General features: G+C 42.3%; 1 protein-coding gene across 4 annotated transcripts in view; it reads right to left on the bottom strand.

Moving 5' to 3' along the window:
- MINDY4 (MINDY lysine 48 deubiquitinase 4) overlaps positions 1 to 18,389 on the bottom strand; it is a 65,647-nt gene extending 47,258 nt beyond the window's left edge. For 2 of the 4 annotated variants that reach the window (XR_001552871.2, XM_015852705.2), the window contains exons 1-5: positions 18,169 to 18,388; positions 16,481 to 16,600; positions 15,296 to 15,504; positions 11,784 to 12,042; positions 10,187 to 10,602 (exon numbers count right to left, since the gene is read on the bottom strand). Coding sequence is in view for 3 of the 4 variants with exons in the window: in XM_015852705.2 (XP_015708191.1) it covers positions 10,187 to 10,602; positions 11,784 to 12,042; positions 15,296 to 15,504; positions 16,481 to 16,600; positions 18,169 to 18,231 (1,067 nt within the window). In the remaining variant the exon portion in view is untranslated. Of the gene's footprint in view, positions 1 to 10,186; positions 10,603 to 11,783; positions 12,043 to 15,295; positions 15,505 to 16,480; positions 16,601 to 18,168 lie in introns of all 4 variants that reach the window. The other 2 variants (XM_015852707.2, XM_015852706.2) reach the window with 2 other exon arrangements.
- Positions 18,390 to 21,409: the final 3,020 nt, after the last annotated feature.

The raw sequence follows: 21,409 nt of genomic DNA, 5'->3' as shown, positions 1-21,409 counted from the left end.
GGTTAAAAAATCACAAACAGAAATACTGAAAGGACTAAGCAGTTAAGCTTGGCTGTGAAAGAAGAAGTTAAATAGAAAGTTACATTTTGACAGGTGAGATGGGTTTCCTCTTCCTGTAGAATTCATACCAAAATGAATTCAGAACTCAGGAAAAGTTTCAAATAATTGTTGTAAAAAGATGAGTGTTTTTGGTTTTTTTTTCCAAAGGAGCAGCGCTGCACCACTGGCCTCTGCTTTGGAAAAAATGGTATTGCACTGACAGACCATTCAGAAATAGTATGGGATAATTTCCTCAGCAACATCCTTTGTGTGCAAGATATTTTTATAGCAACAACTGCTGTCATATCACATAATTTCCATTAACTTAATTTCCTTTTTTAGTATGTGAAATATGAATGAAAACAGAACGCATACACATACGCATACACATACTACACACAAGATTCTTCCAGTTTAAAATCTTTTTTGGCACCATTCTCATTGACAGGCTTTGATATGGAAATAAACACCTCTCTTTCTGTGCATATACGTGTTTAAAAGGATGAAATGTGCACAGCCACAACTAAGAAAATATAGAATACAAACAACAAGCGCCACATTACTAAGGATCAGAGGTGAAAATAAGATGTCCAACAGGCAAGCATAGATAAGAGAACCAAGAACAAATACATACAGCTCTATTTGTACTGAATTCCCACTGGACAAATAATGCTGTTTGCTAATACTGGATTCCAACGCAGACTTCTTTCTGTCACTTGCTGTTATTTTCACCTCTCCTGGTCAGAGGAGTGGTCTCAATGACACTAAATTTGCAAATAAACCATTTTCCAGACAAGTACTGATGCCACTGAACTGCACTTAAGACTCAAACAGAATCCACGTTCTTGTTTTGTCTGAGTTTGCAAACTACTGTCTGCCATTTTATAGCAGGAATGGCTCCTTCTTTGCTCTACCAAAACCACCCCAGGAGGCTTCATGCCCTCAAACACCCCACCGTGCCATCACCCCACACACTGCCCCTTGTTTTCACTTTACAAAAGCATCCCCCCTGGGTGTGCATCAACAAACTGACATTATTTCAGAGCCCATTTCATCCCTTCTCTCCAATGAAACAAACCAGCTCACAAACAGGAAACAAAACTATATTTTACAGCCACAACAGGAGACCAAGAACAGATCTAAAGTCAAATGCTACATAATACAAACACAACCAGGATTCAGCAAGAAGAGTCAAAGCCAGATAACAGTCCCTGGATGTATTTCACTTTGCAGCACAGATTTAACTACAGAATTCAATATAAAAGGAGGCCAAGTAAGGTGTGGTTAATTATCCTTTTCCTTTAGGAACACCATTCCCACTACTTCAGCATCATTAGCAAGGAAGCCTGTGAGTTATCAAAAAAGTTCCTAGTCTCCATTTCTATGTTACTGCACTTCACTATACAGAAAGCTCAAGATTTAAATATGAATTTAGACAGTGTGGACATGGGTGTTGAAAATAAGTGCTGATGTTGTCTGGCAATCACAAATACAAGGACAGGATTTACATTTTAGTGCCCTTGCTTCTCCTGCATATCCTTACATACACATCCCTCAACTCTCTATCATTTCAATGGTCTCCATCAATGTACCAAGCTCCTGAAAGCACAGATTTCCCACTTCATACATGGAAAAGATTAAGTCTGATTAACCTGAGAGGATGACTTTCACAGCACTAGCTGAAGCAAACCAGCCTAGGTGTTGCTATAATTATCCTGTCAGTTCAAAAGAGTTGTAATCAACTCATACGTCTTTCTCCTAACTTAAACCCTGGCGCATTAAGCAGTTAATAGGAAGACATCATGTTAATACCCATTAGGTGTTTGAAACAGACAATGTTTAGATCTGACTGACTGTCACAGCATGACAAAGGGTGCAGGATTCAATTTGCAGATTAAGACACCTAAATTTAGTTGCCTGCATACTTGGGTGTCAACATTCCCATGATAATTGATTCATGACTGAGTCAGCACTCAGGAGGCTCAAACCAAGAGCTTAAAAGTCCTTTCAGACAACTAAGTGTATGTGCCAACTTCTAGGAACTCAGGCATCTGGATTTACATGAAGTCCCTTAGGTACCGCATCCTACCTGGCCTCAACCACTGCTTCAGCAGGACTTGGGTTTTCTCTAGGGAGTCGACCACACCTGCCAGCATCATTAGATATCTTGGGTATCTTAGAGTCCCAAACTGCACTATATGCCCATGTTTAAGCATATATAGAATTGATGACATTAAGGTAGCATTCTTACTTGATTTTTGTCCCAAGTATTTCTCAGTAGTTTTTCATCCAAAAAATGTGTAAATGAAAATAAGGCTGACTATGGCACAATAGCTCACCCAGGACCATTTCTGGTAACACTACTGCTTTCTGGTGAGTATAAAAGACATTGGTTATACACCCGTTCCCGGAAGAACCATGCCCTGGATGCAAAGTGCTTTGATTTCTCAAGGCAGAAGGAAATTCCTATCAGGCTGAGGAAAGCGCTGACATCAAAGATTGATGTCGGGTGTTTTCTGGTTAAGTGGGGTATTTTTGCAGATGGAGGATATTCAAAAGTTCTCTCCTTAAGGTTTCTCAGAACACTGTCGGGACATTTATTGCAATTTCCATTTCAACAGATGGTTACAGCTCCAGGAAAATTTATCATACATGTAAAATAGAACAGTTAGAATACTTAGGAAGGGGGAAGTCATCTGTCATGGCAGATAAATGGGACAGGAAGAAAATATGTTTCATTATAAACATCCTATACAGTACTTTCTCTAAATATTTGAACATTCCTAACCGATTTTTGGGTATTGCAGAAAACAATTTACATAGAAGAGCTGAACATGCAGAAAAAGCAGTTATCTTCACAATAATGCATGTGCATTCCACTGCTTCCTATTTACATTACTGTATATATAGGTAAAGAAACAAACTGGCTTAAAATAAAAACAGTGGTCATCGGTAGCTTTAAGGCTACTGTGTTGGGAAAACTTATTTTCACCACTCGATGAAAACAGCTTTTTCTACTGGACATGTGCCTTTTCTGCATAGTAATTTTCAGTGCCAGAAGGACGCCTGGAAGTCACAGTTATCCTGTCCTGTGCACTGTACTTGAATAAAAGTATAGAGAAAGAAGTATAATGAAAGTGTAGCTTGGTCATTCACACAGCCATCAAGGATTTCTCGGTATGGCACCCCCACACTGCATTACAAAAGCACACAACACCACATTTTAACACTATAACCCCCAATTCAAACACCAGCAAAATAAACATTTGTCAGTAAAACAAGAGGGCTAAAACTCCTTCAAATACAGATGATCCAAGGCATCAGCAAGGAAACGGGACATAAAGCACAGAGATGGGCTCCCAGTGCTCAACACTCTATTAATTCACATCACTGGAGGTGAGTATCACATCCCATTTTGTTTGCCCAATGAAGTAGAAACTCCTTCTGGTTTTGGCCTTCAACTTTCAGGCCATTTATTTTTAAAGATGTGGAAAATTCCTGACCTTCCATTTCATGTTAGAAACTTTCAGTTTTTAAGAGTAAACTGACAGACTTTAGCAAAATAAATTCTCTTCCTGAAAGCTGATGTCAGACGGCAACTGGAAGAAGACAACAGCTTACACTGAATGGTGGGCTAGAACCTATAACTTATTTTGCCATGAAAACTCAAACATAGAGAACAGCCTACTGGCAAACACGTGCACTGTCCCATTACAGCAATATTAGGGAAGCAACGCAGAGGTGAAAACAAATTCCTTCAGCTCCTTGCAATCAAAGGGTTGTTTTTAAGGAGGAGGAAACTTCTTGTGCTTCTTCCAGTATTGTGACATTCTGCCCATTAAAAGGGGATGCACACTGTTTGCTCTTGGTTTAAATCTGGGAAGATCTAAAGCCCTGGTATATACATACGAGCCAGGCAACTTCTCAATGACTGAATGCATTTTAGGCACAGGCCGGACACTTCCAATTTGACGTCCTTTCCAAAAATTAAATAAAACCAAACAAAACAAAAAAGATACAAGAAGCCATTTGCCATTTCCAGTAATTGCACAGCGCCTCTTCCCATGGAGTGCTGGAAAAATACTAAAAGGGCAAATGGCAGTACACACAGATGTTATGTCGGAGGTTCTGATGCCATAAATCCATTGGCACAAAACAAGAATCACAATAGTTCATTACTTTTATTTTAGGCTCTTTTTTCCTGTCCAAGCATTATGTTATAAGAAGTGTTATGCAACTCCAGATTCTTGAAGGTTTTCATTGCTGAGTAGTTTGACAACTGCAGTTTCTCTGTCTCCATCTTTGTATATGGGCTAATTAAACCCACTGCCCCTAAATATGACCCCATTTTTGTTTTTTGACAGTGGTTCTCCTGATTGGCAGTTGCAAGGATCAGACATTCCCCAGTGTTGGTAAAGCACATCCCAAGGAGGGCTGTGCTCCATCTCTCATCGTAGGTGCCAACCACACAGCTCTCACTGAGCTTCCTGGCTACACAGCAACACTAAAGTACTGACAAAGGCTTGTGATGACGCCATGTCCTTCTTTGTGTGGCTTAAGGGCAATGCTATGCACAGATCACAGACAAAATGGAAGGAAACATGCAAAGGTGATTTGCTATTACACTGCTCCAGCTCTGCATTCCTTCCCGTTCTTTTATCTGAAATACTGAATTAAGCCTGCATTTCCTAGAAGTGTCACCACTGCCCATGGTCCATTACACCATTACATCCTCTTCCTCTTATAGTGGGAGAAATTAATTCCTCAGACATTGCTCATACACATCATACGTCCCCGAGCATGCTGGTAATACACAAAAAGCCACACCAAACCAGTTGGTATTGGATGACTCCTCTAGCTTATAAAAGCACAGTGACTCGAACTCAGTCCTCATTTCATAGAACTGGCTCTCAGGGCAATGAGCACTTTTAGGAACCTCATAGGACCAAAACTCAATCACTTAACAAAATGCCAGATGCCATTTTAGACAAAGCAACCTCATCCAGTTCTCCAATTATATGAGTAGCAATGAAGTATTACAGCCCACTGGGCAAACAAACAGAATTAAAACTATTAATTATGCCAAGAAAAGCCATTTTTACACCAAAACTTTGACCTGTTCATGATGCTGATAGAAAGGGTCCCCTGGGAGGCAGTCCCTCCATTCAAAGTAAGAGGAGGTCCAAGGAGAATCTCCATCCTTTACAAGACAAGGCAGAGAACGACAACCATCAAAGATAAGGAAAAGGCTAAGGTTCTCAATGCCTTTTTTACATCTGCCTTTAATAGTCAGACCAGTTATCCTCAGGGTACTCTATACCCTGACCTGGAAGTTTACAGTGGGGAGAAGAAAAAAGCCAGCAGGAAAGACTGGAGCCAGTCACAACTATTGGGTAAAGGATGTGAAGCAAGTAACTTTGTTGGAACTAGATTTCTTGAGTTGGAATTTCCATTTAATTTTAAAAATACAAATTAAACTGGAATATTGGTTAGTACTCTTTATCTACCTAAAAGAAGGTGGCTGCTCTGGCTCTCTTCTTTCTGTCATAAGTCTGCAATCAGAAAATAGCTGAGGTTTGAAAGCACCTGCAGATCTCACTTAGTCCAACCCCTCTGCTCAAAGCAGTTACACCAGTGTTAAATCCTAAATCCTCACAGAAAATCAATGGCAAAACATTCAGAGCAGAAGAGATAAAAATGCAAGCAGACAAAAGCAGGGTTAGAAGTATTTAGAAGTACTTTAACGGAATAGCAGAAACACCAGTCAGAAAAGCAACTTCAATTTGGATAACAGGGCGGAAAACAAATCCTGGAGGAATATAAAGTAAAAATTCCCTAGATTAAGGCTTCTAGACACTGAAATGTATTCTCATAGGAGAGGTGTCACTTGAGCCATTTTAAGAGTGGACTAGACGAAGTGTTGGAAGAAAGTATTACATCAAATCATACATATAGTAATGAATAATCTGCCACAGAAGCAAATGACCTTGAAAGGCCTTTTCCATCTGTAATTTCTACAGTTCTATGAAATATGAGTAATGTTCCACTAAAAGCTTGGTATCTATGGCAATTCACTAACTCTATTTGCGTTAGCATGCAGATTGCTGCTAGAAAAAGGGTTTTTTACTAAACAATGAATGATATTTTGGGAACAAATGAACACTGCCCACCTAAAGCAAAGTTGGTTGAGAGACCACTGCAGGAAGGGAAATCCTGGCTCTGGACTCACAGGTACTTGATCTTCTGGGGGTCAAAATGAAGCACATCTGAGATCCTTAGCTTCTGGTTGGAAAAGGCATCTTGAGGCCAAGCCACACAGTAATAAAAGAGTCCCTGCTGTCGGAAATATCCATCTGCACTGGCAGACTTTACAAAGGAAACCACTAGGTCACATTCAGTTTGCAGCCAAGACTGGGGGCAAGGCAACTGAGAGCACAGCAGAAGCAATTAGAATAATTGGATAATGAAGGGGATCATCCACAACCAAAGGTTGAGTGGAGAATCAATTGTCTTCCTTACTCCTGAAAATGCTTTGTAAATCTCTTGTTCTGGACAGTGAAATCTCCTACTGTAAGGTAGTTTCATTTATTTGCCTGACAGCCATTCCCTCTTTGTTTCTATGAAGTTAGAGCAGCCAGATCTAGTGGTTCATAACCCAGCCCACAGCAAGGGGACGGGAGCTCAATGACCTTTAAAGTCTCCTCTAACCTCAGCCATTCCACAATTCTACCACAATTTTATGAAATTAACCACATGTCCTTTACTTCAGGACTCATCCTGAGTCTTTGATTCCAGGTTCACACAATTTTTTTTTCTTCTTTCATTTATCTGATTTTAATTTCTATGCTATTTGCCTTTACACTGAGAAAAGGAGAATGGTTTGCTTTATACAAGACAACTAGGAGTTCAGATATCTCAATATGCAGTTCTTAACTTCCAGAAGTGAAACAGAGGTCTTTGATAGAATCTGCCCTTCTAACTCAGCATAAGGTGGTGCCAGTAGTACCCAGTAAGAACACAGCTGGCCAGCCCATATCTATCTGCTTAGAAACTGTTTAGCTGAGAACTGGAGGGTTTTTACATAACCAGCAAGCCTTACATTTGTATAGCTAAGGAAAATGGAAAACTAGAAGTGTACTTCAGATTCAGAGGTCCTATCAGCAACAGAAGTAGCACATCTGTGGCTGAGACAAAAAAATTGTTCTCTACTACTATGTAGTTGTTCTTGACAAATTTTGCTTGCTCAAGCTGTGAAACACAGGGAAGTCTTCTACCACCATTTAACCTTCTCAAGGAACTCATTATTCATCAGACTTTTCCTGGAAAAGCAACAGAATGATTCTAATCCAAGGCCAAGCGTCAAATTCAACAGCTATTCTTTTTTTCACAGTTCCCAAAGACCACAAATTCCATTCCACCATAGATCCTCATTCTTTATTCTGTGTGCTCCGTTTGGTGATACATATTTCCCTGATGGAGGTGATTCAGCGTTAAACAGAGGATATTTGAGGTGGCAGAGAATCATTCCTCAAAGCCATTCAACGTTCTGTCCAGATGAAAAGACTCCATTAGCTGCCTTCTATCTCAACGTGTTCCTTCAACTTCATCTATTCCCGGATTCCCATGGAACTTGTAAGATCAGAATCATAACTACAGGTACAGAATTTTTTCAGCTGGATCCTTGTGTTGTTCATTTACATTATGTATTTATTTAAATAAATATATTTTTTTAGTCCCATGCAAACCTCAGAGTCAAAAAACAAAAAGTGATGGGTCACCCACATTCTACTCATGCACAGCTCACACTGTAGAGAGGAACAAGGACTTAGTGAACTGGAGAGCAGTAAGAAACGCTGCTTTGAGAAGGCATCAAAACCACCTGAAAGGATGGATGGGGTTTGAGATCCCTCACTGAAGTGGATCTGAAACAAAACATTATTTTCAATCTGTTAAGTCGTTACAACAGGAGGTTCTACCTTTGAACAACAGTTCTGCACACTGTATATGAGTTTATAAAACTCTCCCCTTGCACGACCAAGCATCACAATCTGATTCACTGTTAATTACTTCTCCGCTAAAGCAAACCATTACCTCTGCAGATTTAATTCCTGTATTTTTGTAGTACAGACAGAAATGCAGAAACGCACCATGGCCACTGAAGCATTACACCTAAGCTATTAAAATCTAAAGCCTCAGAATATGAAAAGTGAGACACCTGACACCTGAGGAAAATCAGTTTGAAACTAATATTGAAATACTGCCTTAATAATATCCCCAGTGCCTACCAACAGCTCTGCAAACAATACAATAATCAAAGCAGGATGAATCAAGAAACCGCGTTAGCTTCTGTTTGCTTACGGCAAAGGATGCCTGAATATTTGCTGCCACCTATACCCAACAGCACGAAAGCTTCTGCTCCTCTATAAAACAAGGAAGAAAACAGAGCCTTTGCTTTTAATTATTTGCAATTATTATTCTCCCTTCTCTGGGGGGCGGATTCAAACATATTGTGAGGTACACAACAAATGCAGGTAAACAAATTTTCTGTTCACATCAGTCTCTGCACAGTTAAGGGCATGTGGTGCTCGCTGTGTAATGGCAATGTGTCTGCACAGACATCAGCATTAAGTTCAGAGTATATCTGAAAAGGTAACGTGCTTTCATACAAAAACTCAGCATTTTATCCCAGTTAAGAGCAATTAGGTAATATCTGCAGTTAAACACTGACCTTCTAAACCATCCTCAGAGATATCTGAATTTGAAAGCAGATGCTCCCAGCTAAAGCAGTTCAAAACATAAGCAGAGAATGTATCTGTATCATCAGTCTCTAACTGACTTCAATGCATTTTTTTCATTTTATTCTAAAAAGAAACAGTCATGTCAATAGTTTAAGATTGAAATACAAAGTCCCAAATCTGGCCTCTCAACACTGCCGCCCCATCCCACACACACTTCAGGCAGCAGCCTAGAATCAGAGTGTTGATGGAACAAGAAGCACAGTTTGATGCCCGTCATTTCTTTCCTTAAAAACGTGTGAGTCAAAATACTGTGGGATCTGTATTCTGCAACTAGGCATTTCTGCCCACTCTGTAAGCATGCATTCAGTCCCATTCAACTTGACTTTTGAAGGACAGCAGCACTTTGCTTTAGGTTTTTTGTTGGTTGGTTTGTTTGTTTCCTATGGAGACAAGGGATGCCTTCAGCCTGTGTGCAACAACAACCAAAAGGAATGAAAAAGGAGAGCAGAATGGAAGGAAAAATGAGGTTTGTCTGGCTTTATCTATGAGGAACAGGGATGGAATTACAGATGCCCGTAAATGAACAAGCTGGGTTTAAACCTAAATAGATTTTCAGCACTTAGATTAGCGCTTCTGTCACTGGAATCAGGAAGTAGTAATTGAGAATGGAATTGGATCAAGATAAATATGTGCTCTTAAGTTGCATATGTTGATGTCTCAAAATGCTGAGGCTGACCTAATCCCAAACAGCTCTGAAACAGCGCAGGACTCAGCCAAATGGAGAGAAGCTTTGTAAGAGCCAGTCCTTACTTTGTAATGGTGTTTATTTGGAGTCCACTTCCACTCTCTATTACTTCCACTTGACTTCAGGAGTGCTGATTCCAGTGAGAGTTTCAGGAGCCCAGAACTCAGCATGAATTCAAACCATTTGAATTCATCTGGCAGGGCTGTCCCAGTTTCGCTTACCGAACGATTTAAATGGACTCCACTTAGGAAATAGCTCCCTCTTCTGCTCTTGTTGAAGCCAAGTCCTCTGAAGGAATCTATTGCAAGCTACTTTGAACAGCATTAGAGCACAGTACTGCAGTGGTAATTAGCACTGTTTCTTAAGATGGAGATGATCCCTGCAGGTGGGAGCAAACCTGTTACACACCTCAGGGTCTGAGTTTGAGCTAGTAGCGCAGCAAAGAGAAACCAGTGGCTATGGGGTCACTCCAGTGACAAGGAAAAGAGTCCTGTCTGGTTTGGGAGGTCAAAATTAGCAAGTTAAATCTGAAAAATCTTCTACCTTTCAGTATCTTCACTTCTTCCCTTTGATTCCCCTCAAGAAAAACAGAATCTCAATCTCTTATTCCTCCATCATATTTTCTTCTGACTTCTTAGTACAATATTCTTAAACATATTCTTACCTGTGGCCTGATAACCAGCTCTCACTTTTCTTGAGGGCCCTTTCTCTCTTCTCTCTTCCAGTCCCTGAATGTCTGTGCGGGGCACTGACTTTAAGGCTTTTCTCACCACTGTCTGTACAAAAGCCTGGCACTGATTTTCTTTCCTCCATCTTGGTCTTCCCTCTTTCAGACAGCAGTTTGATAAAAGAGTCACACGTATCTTTGGAGATGCTCCGTAGTTTTTCGGAAGCTGAACTCACATGTGAACCTGACAAAGTCCTCGAGGCAATCTCTGGGTTTACTTGTGCTGAAGATCCTTTATTTTCTTGGGAATCAACTTTTGGGGCACTCAGGTCATCTCCTTCGTGTTTTTCACCCTTGAGTGGTGCTGCGCTACTGATGCTGGTGGAGCGTTTTGACCTCCTTTTCTGCAGATCCTGAAAAGAAATGCCATTAAAACCATACATTAAGATTTGACTATCTTTGCATAAATGTGGAAAGCAAAACAAAAGCAAGACAACTCTATCAAGTAGCTACACGACCAAACAAGTTCTTTGTCATTAGGGATCAGGTTAAAGAGTAAGTTAGGTAACTCTTTTGGATAATAAATAGGAGCAGGTCTATATTTTAACATAATATCTGAATGGTACTAAGGATGCTATATACTGTAAGAACTTTCTTTTACCTGAGGACATCAACAAAAAAACACAAAAAATGTTATTTTGGGGTTGTACTCAAGACATATTATAATATTTAATTGCCAGGACTGGCTGTTAAAAGGTATCCAGTCCTTTTTTCTGAACCAAAACTCTTTAGAAAAATGCAAATAATTTAGCTTTATACTGAAGCTAATATATGCTTCAGTATAAGCCAAATGAAATGTTTAAAATACTTCAATTTCTCATTTTATAAGCTTAACTGGAAACAGGGGAAGCTCCTGTCTCTATGAAAGAAACATGAAAGAACCAAAAAAGAAAGAGAACCAATAGTTTTTTATTTGTGTTTAAAAATCACCTGCTGATGCAGTATATCCTGTCTGAGCAAGTTTAGAAACATCGTTTTACTGAACCAATTTTTCAAGTCCAAAGCTAATGATTAAATGTGGGGTTTCAGGAAAACCTGAGGAAATCAGGTGCCTGCTTGAAGAGCTGGAGACACTTCTGAGGTAAATAAGCAATTTCCTGAGGAAAATGGAAAATCTCAGCTCTCAAGAGAGATGAGATATCAAAAGTGGAGAACACTTAATAATGAAATGCTGTAATGAAAGGTCACAGATCTGTGTGCAGCAGCTGTTTCTGAAACAGTTTGAATTTCTGACCTAACCAGAACCACTGCCCTAATTCAGCCCATCTTTTCAGACTGCAAATGTAATGGATTAGTGTGAAGAAGCAATGTTAATATTCTTTGCAAATGACTTCAGATCAGAAGGTCATATTCAAAATCTCTGGTCATGCCCAGTACTTTATCATGTTCAAGAAACATTTAGATGTTGTACTAAGGGACGTGGTTCAGTGGTGAAATGCTGATGGTAAGTGGATGGTTGGACTGGAAGGTCTTGGAGGTCTTTTCTGACCTTGGTGATTCTATGGTTCTATGATTTGGAAGGGTTGAAAATCACCTCTGGAGAACTTGCTCCTGGTCCAGCCATCATTCCTCTGACAATGAGACCAGACCTGGGCCTCTGCTTGTCCTTCACCATGGCCTGCAGCTCTTCTGAGATCACAGCCGATTTTAAATCTTCTTGACTGCCCTTTAACTTCTTATCCCCATCAGAGGTTAAGTGGCTGTTGCACATTGTCCCTGTGTGGCATTTTTCACTTTTGTGTTGATGTCTTCTGGACTGAAGGATTTTATCAGGTGGATTCTCAACATCGTGTCTACAATAAAGTAATAGAAACAATATTAAAAACAGTGAAATGATGAGCAATGAATCGATGAAAACTGGCTAATTAAAGCACTGCTTTCAGGTTAAGTCACTTGTTACCTGGAAGTGGCACTCAAATACAGTCCCTTTTCACTTTAACATCTCTAGGTAGATCTTCGAGAGATCAGTTCAGTATCATTGTCGTGTATGACAATTCATGACAATATGCAAACCACAGCATCCTCTGTTATCACATAACTTTGACTAAACTGACTTCCTTCACACTTTGGGGGAATGGCTTGAAGAGGTTCGGGTTGGATATTAGGAACAATTCCTTCTCCAAATGAGTGGTCAGGCACTGGAATGGGATGCCCAGACAGGTGGTGGAGTCACTGTCCCTGAGGGTCTTCAAGAAACGTTTAGAAGTGGTACTAAGGGTTATTAGGTTTAATGGGGAAATACTGGTGGTAGGTGAATGGTTGGAGTGGATCATCTTGGAGGTCTCTTCCAACCTTGGTGGTTCTGTGACTCTGTGTTTCTATGATATCCTGGGTAACCTAAAAATGCTAGCCTTCTTTTAAAATAACTGCCCTTTAACTTGTATTTATAACTCTAGGATGTTTTTCTTCATCATATTTCATAGCTAAGCAATTCCATGAGCTGAAGCATCTTGTATCACATAAACATTCATCTCACTTAACCACTTAAAACTGTTGTGCATTTTTGTTTGTTTGTTTGGGGTTTTTTTTTGTCCTGTTTTGTTTTGTTTTTTGTAGTTAGTTATGCCTTGCACTGTGAAGACATTCTTCATATTTAAACAGAAGGGTATAGGATGGGTCTCTGAGAGCATTATGAAATCTGAGGACTGCTACTCCATACCTAGGACCATTTGTCATTGCCAAAGGGCACCAATTAGGTATCATTTTAACAGCTGTAGACATTAAAAAAGAAATTCCTGAGGTCAGGTAAAAGGAAAGAATTGAAGCTGAACTCTTACATAAGTAGCCAGTAAATCTGTCTAATTACACTCTTCAATCCTGCTTTCATTGTCAAAAATGAACAAGGTTGATTTTTATTTTCAGGCTTTGGCTGCTTCACCATGGCCTGATTTCTCCATGTTCGGAGGGGATAAGGTAGGGGGATCACAGAGCCATGCTTCTGACATGCTATTTCTCTTCCAGAATCATTATATAGATTTTTAAAAAGACATGCCCAGAAAGGCATAAAGTAGTAAATAACAGGGACAAAGTCACAGAGGATTCAGACAGAAACCTGCACACCAGAACAGGCTTTTGCTCCCAGTAATGCTGGGAGCTTTCAATGTTCAGTGCTTCCAGGCTCATACACACAGTGTTTATAGAAACAGAGAAACGTTTATCTCACAAAGACCTTCAAGATCATCAGTGATCAACCCGACCCACTGAGTGCTGCCACCAAACCACATCCTAATGGCACTTCTATAGGCAGTCCAGTGCAATGGCTCCCTGTGAAGAAATTCATCCTACATCCAATTTCAATCACCCCAAAGCTGCATGTCTTTCCTTTTCGCTTTCCAATTTCCCTTCCATTTGCCATTTTGGTCTCCATTTTGGTCTCCATTTGCCGCACTGATGGGGCAGTGCAGTTGAAGGCCTCCCCTCATGACCGCCAGCTCCACACGCCATGATGGCAGCATCCCTTCCTCACATTCATGTCATGTCCTCCCCCCATGTGTATAAAGCAAGTATCTTTTGGGGGAAAAGGTGTCAGTTTGGGGGGCTGTGATTAACTCAATGACCACCAACACCTCCCAACCCAGAAGGAAACCACTGGAGGACTATAACCATAGAGTGCATGCCAGCACAGAGCAGAGCGGCCACTCAACGTATCACTTCCGGTGCAATGAAGGCCTCTCTGGCCCGGCAGCAGCGCGCTCTCTTTGGTCACTCCCAGTCTAGCACTACGGGCAGGGCTATGCGCATGCGCACACCGGGCCGCCAGTAGCCGTGAGGGGCGGAGGGGTTCCGCCATTTTGTTAGGGGTTGGTACGGGCTTGTGTCGCTGCTATTCTATATAAGAGAGACGGATTAGGGGCTTCCTCGCTAGGAAGCAATAGGAGAAGGGGGCAACAGGCAGAAACTGGAGCGGGGGGTGTTCCAGAAATAGAGAAAATTTGTCATATTGATGGAGCACTGGAGCTGGCTGCCCAGAGAGCTGTGGGGAGTCGCCTCATATTCAGGATCTGCCTGTAGGGAACCTGCTTTGGGGCGGCTGTACTCGATGATCTCCACAGGTCCCTTCCAAGCCCTGCAGTTCTGCTATCAGTTCTCAGCTGGTTGTGTCAGTTCTCGCTTCTTTCCCCACCGAGCGAGGACTTGATAGGGTTGAGTGTGAGTCCTTTTAGAACAAGGAACAGAATTAGATGGATTCCCTGAGAGTCAAAGCTGGGAAGGTGAATTTCTGTCCTGTGTCCATTTTAAAAGCTTTCTGTTGAAGCACAGCTGGTGCTATTGCTCTGCCTTGAGGTGCTAATAAATAGCATTGGAAGATTTGGCTGCATACTGTTCCCGTGTACTTTTGATGATGGAAATAACCTACACAGTTTGCAGCAATGCTGAATGGTCGTGGTTTAGACTCTGAAGCATTGATGTATCTAGTTTGAGTGCAGGTGGTTGGTTTCTCATCAGGCTATACTGAATGTTTTACAATTTACCAGGCACAAACACTCAGATTTGTTCATTTGAATTCCATCTTTCAGTCCCTGAAGAACATACAAGTCTTTGTAATGGCCTGGGAGCATAAAAGAGCATTTATGAAGGAAGATGGCAGTAATGCGAACTTTGTGTTACTGAGATAACAAACCAAAGGTGGTGCTGCTGAGGATGATGTAGAATTATACAATATCTTAAGCTGGAAGGGACCCAGAAGAATCATAGAATCACAGCACGGCCTGGGTTGAAAAGGCCCACAGTGCTCATCCATTCCAATCCCCTGCTGTGTGCAGGGTCACAACCAGCAGCCCAGGCTGCCCAGAGCCACATCCAGCCTGGCCTTGAATGCCTGCAGGGATGGGGCATCCACAGCCTCCTTGGGCAACCTGTTCCAGTGCGTCACCACCCTCTGGATGAAAAACCTCCTCCTAATGTCTAACCAGAGGATTAAGGATCATTGTGTCCAGCTCCCACCTCCATACAAGACCACCCCAAAATCACACCATATAAACCATTCAACACTATTTCGCATAATGGGAAGAAGACTGGCCAGAGCAAAGAGGAATAAGGCAGTACCTGGAGGCTTGAGTTTTGCTGTCGTGAGGCAGGCTGGCATTCCCACACGCACGTTCTTCATCTGAGTGGTCAGGTGGATGGGATGCTGCGCTCCTACTTTGAGAAGCTGACAGAGCAGAATTTGAAGTAGTGCTCCTGGAGGTCCCGCGGCGCTCAAGGAAATAATTAGTAATGATTTCAAGGAGTGTTTTCAGAGGGTTCTCCTTGGCCTGTTCAAGAAGAAAAATAAAGGTTTAGGTTGCTGATGAAACATTTAGTCTCATTGCAGTCTAAGAAGGGGTTGTTACACTGTACAGTAGCTGAACATGTTAACTGTTCCTTAGAGCTTGGTGGTTATAAATGATAGGCTGTACAAACAATATAGGAAGGAATTACAGAACCACAGAATCACCAGGGTTGGAAGAGACCTCCAAAATCATCCAATCCAACCATCCACCTACCACCAATATATCCACTAAACCACGTCCTTCAGTACAACATCTGGATGCTTCTTGAACACCTCGAGGGACAGTGAGTCCACCTCCAAGGAAGGAGATGTCAGCTTAAAGGTGTGGCTGTGTTAAATGAAGTAATAAGGTATGATTGTGAAGGAAGTCCAGGAACTCCAGGAGTTGGCAATGATTCAATCCGTTGGACTTGATGAAATTCACAGCTTTGCTGACAATTTGCACGCACATTGATGTATTCATCAAACACAAGTTGCTGGAGTCAATTGCATCATCCTGCAGGGTGCTGGCTGGACGTTCCTGCCTTAAACTGTGAATGGTTAGAACTGGATTTGAGAATTATTGGAAGCCAGCTATTGATGTCTTTGACATTAAAGACTGTGGCCTGCATTATGTTTCAGGGAATGATAAATGCTGAGTGCAGTTCTGTCTGTCAGGTCATACATGAAGTTGTAAATTGAAATGGAAATGCAGAGCCATTTCCAAAATGGAATCATCTAGATGTAAAAGGTGTTAAAGTGAATAAGTGCTCCTGGTTTATTGGAAACTTCATTTAGTAATAAGGGCACACTGCCAGTCCTCAGCTCAGCCCTGTGAGCTGTAATGCAGTCTCACCATGGAGACCTCTAAGCATATCCAGTTCTCTGCAGTAGTGCACATACACTGCTGCCTTGGTCTGTTTGGCCCAGTTCTATGGGATCTGAGACCAGATTGTGAGGAGAACCATCTCATCCCTTACCTTGTTCTGTTTGTACAGGGACTGCAAATGCAAGACGTTTCGAAGCTCGTTCCTGTTATTGATGCTAAGCTCAGAGCGTGGGAGCTCCTGGTCCATGATGCTGATGGTTTTCTTCAGACCCTGAGGACAAGAAGGAGATTTTAGAGGTGGAATCATTAAGGTTTTAAATCACTTCTAAGACACCAACCTATCCCTACCATGACTCTCTATGGTTACTGATAGTTGCAGTCTGGATATGCTAGATTCCCAGTGCTTCCACTGTAAAGGGCTGCCCAAGGAGGCTGTGGGTGCCTCATCCCTGCAGCCATTCAAGGCCAGGCTGGATGTGGCTCTGGGCAGCCTGGGCTGCTGGATGGTGACCCTGCACACAGCAGGGGGTTGGAATGGATGAGCACTGTGGGCTTCCATGATACCTGTGTGTATATGGGAGGACAACAGCTAACAAAAGCTTTTATTGCTGGCTTTGTTGGATGCAAACTGAGACTTCTGCATGCATTAAAATGGGAGTCATTACAAGCTAAGCCTTAAAACCTGCACTTTAATGATACAGTTTTGCATTTCTTCAGCCCAGGGATGTAAAAGTAGTTCTGGTATATTCTACTTTTTGGCAGGTTTTTCAGACTTTCATCCTGCTCTGTTATCGGGGTGACCTGACCAGGTTGGTAACCAGCAGCATCCTCGTGGCATCAACTAGTTTGGGCTCATCCTGCAACAGGACAGAGAACGAGACAGTGCTGCCATCAAAATGCAAGGTATGGTAAGATGCGTGGTCAGTTTTACCAGCAGGACACTCCCTTTCCTTGTATGCTTTTAATCAGTGCTACGTTTATTTAAGTCAGAAACGTGAAGGCATTTCATCTAAGAAATCTTTGCAGTCAGATACAGTGGGACTGTGTTCTGGTAATACTGGAACTTAATGGCAAGCGATTCATTCTGCATTGGAAATTGTGTTGGCAAACATTTCAACACTGAAAACAGGCTTCTGGAAGCTACATGCAGGACAGGTGAGGGGAAACAAGGTTGGCAGGGTGCTTCTTAGCACGACTGTTGCTTATGTTCTGTACAAGGCAGCTCATTCCTGGGCTGGGGGGGATGACATGTGCAGCATTTCCTTTGGATTCTGCATTAAATACAAAGTAGGAGATAATTTCACCCAGAAACGTGAAGGTTTCTTTTCCTCTGCTCAGTGCCCACATCCCAATTATTTCCTTTACAACATCAGTTTCTATGACAAACACAGTGGTCGTTCTCATTCCCCAACTGAGCAAATCTGCTGCCTGCAGAGCCCTAGAGATATCTGTCTTCTCTATCGCTACTTCCTTTTGGTTTTTTTTTAGTATTCGTGTGCATAAAACAAGGATGATAGGTGATGAAGGAAGAAAAAAGAAAGAAAAAAAAAAAAAACTTAAAACAGCATTTCTTGGCTTGAGCCTTTTTTTATCGCAGGAGCGTGAAGGAATGAATCAGATTTTGGCAGGCAGGCAGGAAGCCGCCTTCCACGTTCGGAAACCGGCTGGCATTGTGGGAGATGTAGTGCAGATCCACGGCCTGCAGCTCGGTGCCGTTCAGGGCTGGCTGCTTCCAGGCTGCCAGCAGCCCCCCCTTCCAGCATCCCTCCCTTCGCCTTCCAACAACGGGCGTTTCTCCTATTCCCGCTTATCCCAGTCAGAAAATCAAGGCTAAATTACCTTTCTACTGAGAAATTCTCTCACCAGAGATGCAGCCACTTCTTCCACGAAGGAGTTGTCCATTTTTAGCCCGCAGTCTGTTCGGGGGGGGTCTCCTTAGCTCTGTCTGACCGATCCCCCATTGCAGCCCGGCCAGGCGATGCAGCCCTGGAGCAGCGCGTCCTGCGCACCGCCGGATCCTCGGCAGCGGCAGAACTCCTCCCCGTGGGACGCGAGCCGAGCTCGCAGCCCTGCAGCAGGCGCCGTGGTAACTGCTTGCAAAACCCGAGAGCTGCTCGGGGGAGAAGCTGAAGGACTTTCTGATTTGGGGTTGTTTTGTTGTGATTTGTTTCTGTTTTATTTTTTAGATCAGAAAGGCTTGAGTTGGAGGGGACCCGCAGGGACACCAAGTCCAACTCCTAAGTTGCTGGGAGAAGCATAGTTATGTGCAAGCTATCGCTCCTGTATGAATGCTACTTTCAATCATGTCTGTTTCTTTTAGTAAGATTACACTCTTGTTAAATACAGCTGCATTTATATTTCATCTCTCCTATTGGCAACAACTAAAGTGGAAGCATTCATCAATTCCCTGGGAACCAGACCTGATGTCTGCTTCAGGGGCTGGCAACCCTACCCACAGCACGGGAGTTGGAGCCAGATGGTCTCTGAGGTTCCTTCCTACCCAACCATTCTGTGATTCAATGAGTTCAGTCTTTCCTCTCAGGTTGAACCTACGTTATATGCAGTACTACAATATACTAATGGGAGGGATTGTGTTGAGTCATACTCTGAGCCTGGGGACCTGTTTTAGGTTGGAGAGGACCTTTAGAAGGCATGCACTCTGAGGATTAAATTAGATTGCTCAGTGTAGCAGTGTCCAGGGATGGTGATTTTGCATTCTGGACAAACTCTTTAAGTATTTGGCCACTGTTAGCTGGGTTAACCAGTTCACAGAATCATTAAATCTGGAAAAGACCTCTAAGATCATCCAGTCCAACTGACCACTTACCACCAATCCTGCCCACTGAACTATAACCCTGAGTACCACATCTACCCTTTTCTTCAACACCTCCAGGGATGGTGACCCCAGCACCTCCCTGGGAAACCCATTCCAGTGCCTGACTACTCATTCAGAGAACTTTTTCCTAATAACCAACCTTGTTACCTATCTGAAGTTTCTTTTGCTGACAATTTGTCTGAAAATTCCCTCTTTCCTTGTTATATTTCTTCCGTGATCAGTATAGCTTGGAAACATCTGGGTAAAAGAAGATTGACTTTCAGTGAAACATAACTTGCATGTCTCTTCAGGGTAGCAGGGGAGGTCATTTGCTGTCCATTTAATCACTAAGACATGCAAAAGGTCTGACTACTTTGTTAATGTTTTCAGTACAAGCAGTCTGATATGCATTCATTAGCTTGCAATTTCATTTGTCCTAAAACATGATGCATCATGTTAAAGAATGCTTGGTATGATACAGTGTCCCTGTCTTCCCCTGTATTCTGGGAACAGTATTCCAAAATGAAAGTGGAAAAGTTTTAATAACTTGATCACTTGGAAGGTGTCATTTCAATGCATATGTTCCAGAGAGAAATGCTGCATGACTGTGCATGATCTGGTAGATGAGAGGGGCTGTCATGCTGCTAAGCCTCCACTGGCTTACACTGATTTCACAAAACCAATTTGCTACATCCAGAAGGCATTCAGGTGCTTAGCTTCACAACTGGTGTCAACACAGTCGATTTATACAGCAGCATATTGGTAAATGTCTGCTCCTCAAAGGAAGTGTATTTCTCTAAGAGGGAAGAGAGCTACATCATAGGCTTCTGACCTGGTCAAAACTGCTAAGGAATTTGCTAATCCCAAAATTGCTCAGGAGAAAAACGATAGGAAAAAAAGAAAAGGAATATTAAGATATTCTGTATCCCTGTTGACAGCTGGAACAAGATGACAGCATTGCTTTTTGGGAGCTTTGTGCCTAATGCAGTGAAGTAAAAGCTGCATGTACACGTGTATGTTAATGCTGGTTTATATACTGCTTTTGCAGGCAGTGCTGTGTTCCTCTTTGGGATGCTGCAAGCACAGATGTGTGAGCTGGGAGCTGCAGAACCTGGATCTGATGCACCTAGATTTTTCCTGATGAGAAATCACTGGCTTTCCTGAATCACAATCCCTGTGTTGCAGAATACGTGGCGTTACTTCAGCATCTCCAGTACTGACAGGTGAGAAAATAGGTGGCACTGAGAACAAGAACTTGGAAAGTCTTCAGCAGAACAGGGGGAGAAAATACGCTGAAAAAGATAATTACCAGGTGCCATCACTGACAAATTAGGTTTGGCTAGGGGAACATAAAAGTAAAGGGGAGTTGTAAGAAACTGTAGCAGGGTCTGTTGTGACAGGACATGGAGAAATGATTTCAGACTAAAGGAGGGGAGATGTGAGTTGGCTGTCAGGAAGAAGTTTACAATAAGGCCCAGAGAGGTGATGCTGCCCCATCAGACACCCATGGTCAGGGGATGGGCTGCGAGCACTGGTGGAGGTGTGAGTGTCCCTGTGCACTGCAGAGAGTGAGACCAGATGGCCTTTAAAAGTCCTTCCAATAATGACATAATTAATTTCATTTATTGCCAATTAAAGAAATAGAGCAGGATGGTAAGAAGCAAAAACCAGAACATCTTCTCCCTGTTCTTCCTTATTTCTGGGTTCATCTTCAGTCTTTCATTTGTAGCACTTCTGCCTCCTCCCCACCAAGCAGCACAGTGAGAATGGCAAATGGCAAATCAGCCTCTCTGCTGCTGCTTCCTCTTCATAGGTTGAGATTCAAAGGGATCTCTACAGGTCAGTTTGGCTATCTGTCAACTTTTTATCATCAACTAGACTTAGTGATACAGTAAAAGTCAAGTGTCAGGTCCACTTTCTACTGAGCAAATAGATCCTATTACTGAAACTTACCCTCCTTCGTTTTGCCTTGGGGCCAAGTTTTGTCCTAATGGTGCTGGTAACTTGTGTGCAGCTATAAAGTGTTTGTGATTGTTCCTCTTGTTCAACACCTTTGGAAGGAAGAGCATGCATTGGAAGCACTGTTGTACTGGGATGGATGTTAAAAGGCTTTCCAGATGGCATAGTAGCACCTTAACTGTCTTGACTAGAATTTGTGGTGAACCACATTACCTTTTGCTGGAAGGAAGGAAGGAAGGAAGGAAGGAAGGAAGGAAGGAAGGAAGGAAGGAAGGAAAAGGAAGAGGAAGGCAAGGAGGGAAGGAA

The sequence above is a fragment of the Coturnix japonica genome, chromosome 2, assembly GCF_001577835.2.
Source record: "Coturnix japonica isolate 7356 chromosome 2, Coturnix japonica 2.1, whole genome shotgun sequence".
Lineage (NCBI taxonomy): Eukaryota > Metazoa > Chordata > Aves > Galliformes > Phasianidae > Coturnix > Coturnix japonica.
The sequence above is the reverse complement of the archived record's forward strand: the minus strand, read 5'-3'. Positions and strand labels throughout refer to the sequence as shown.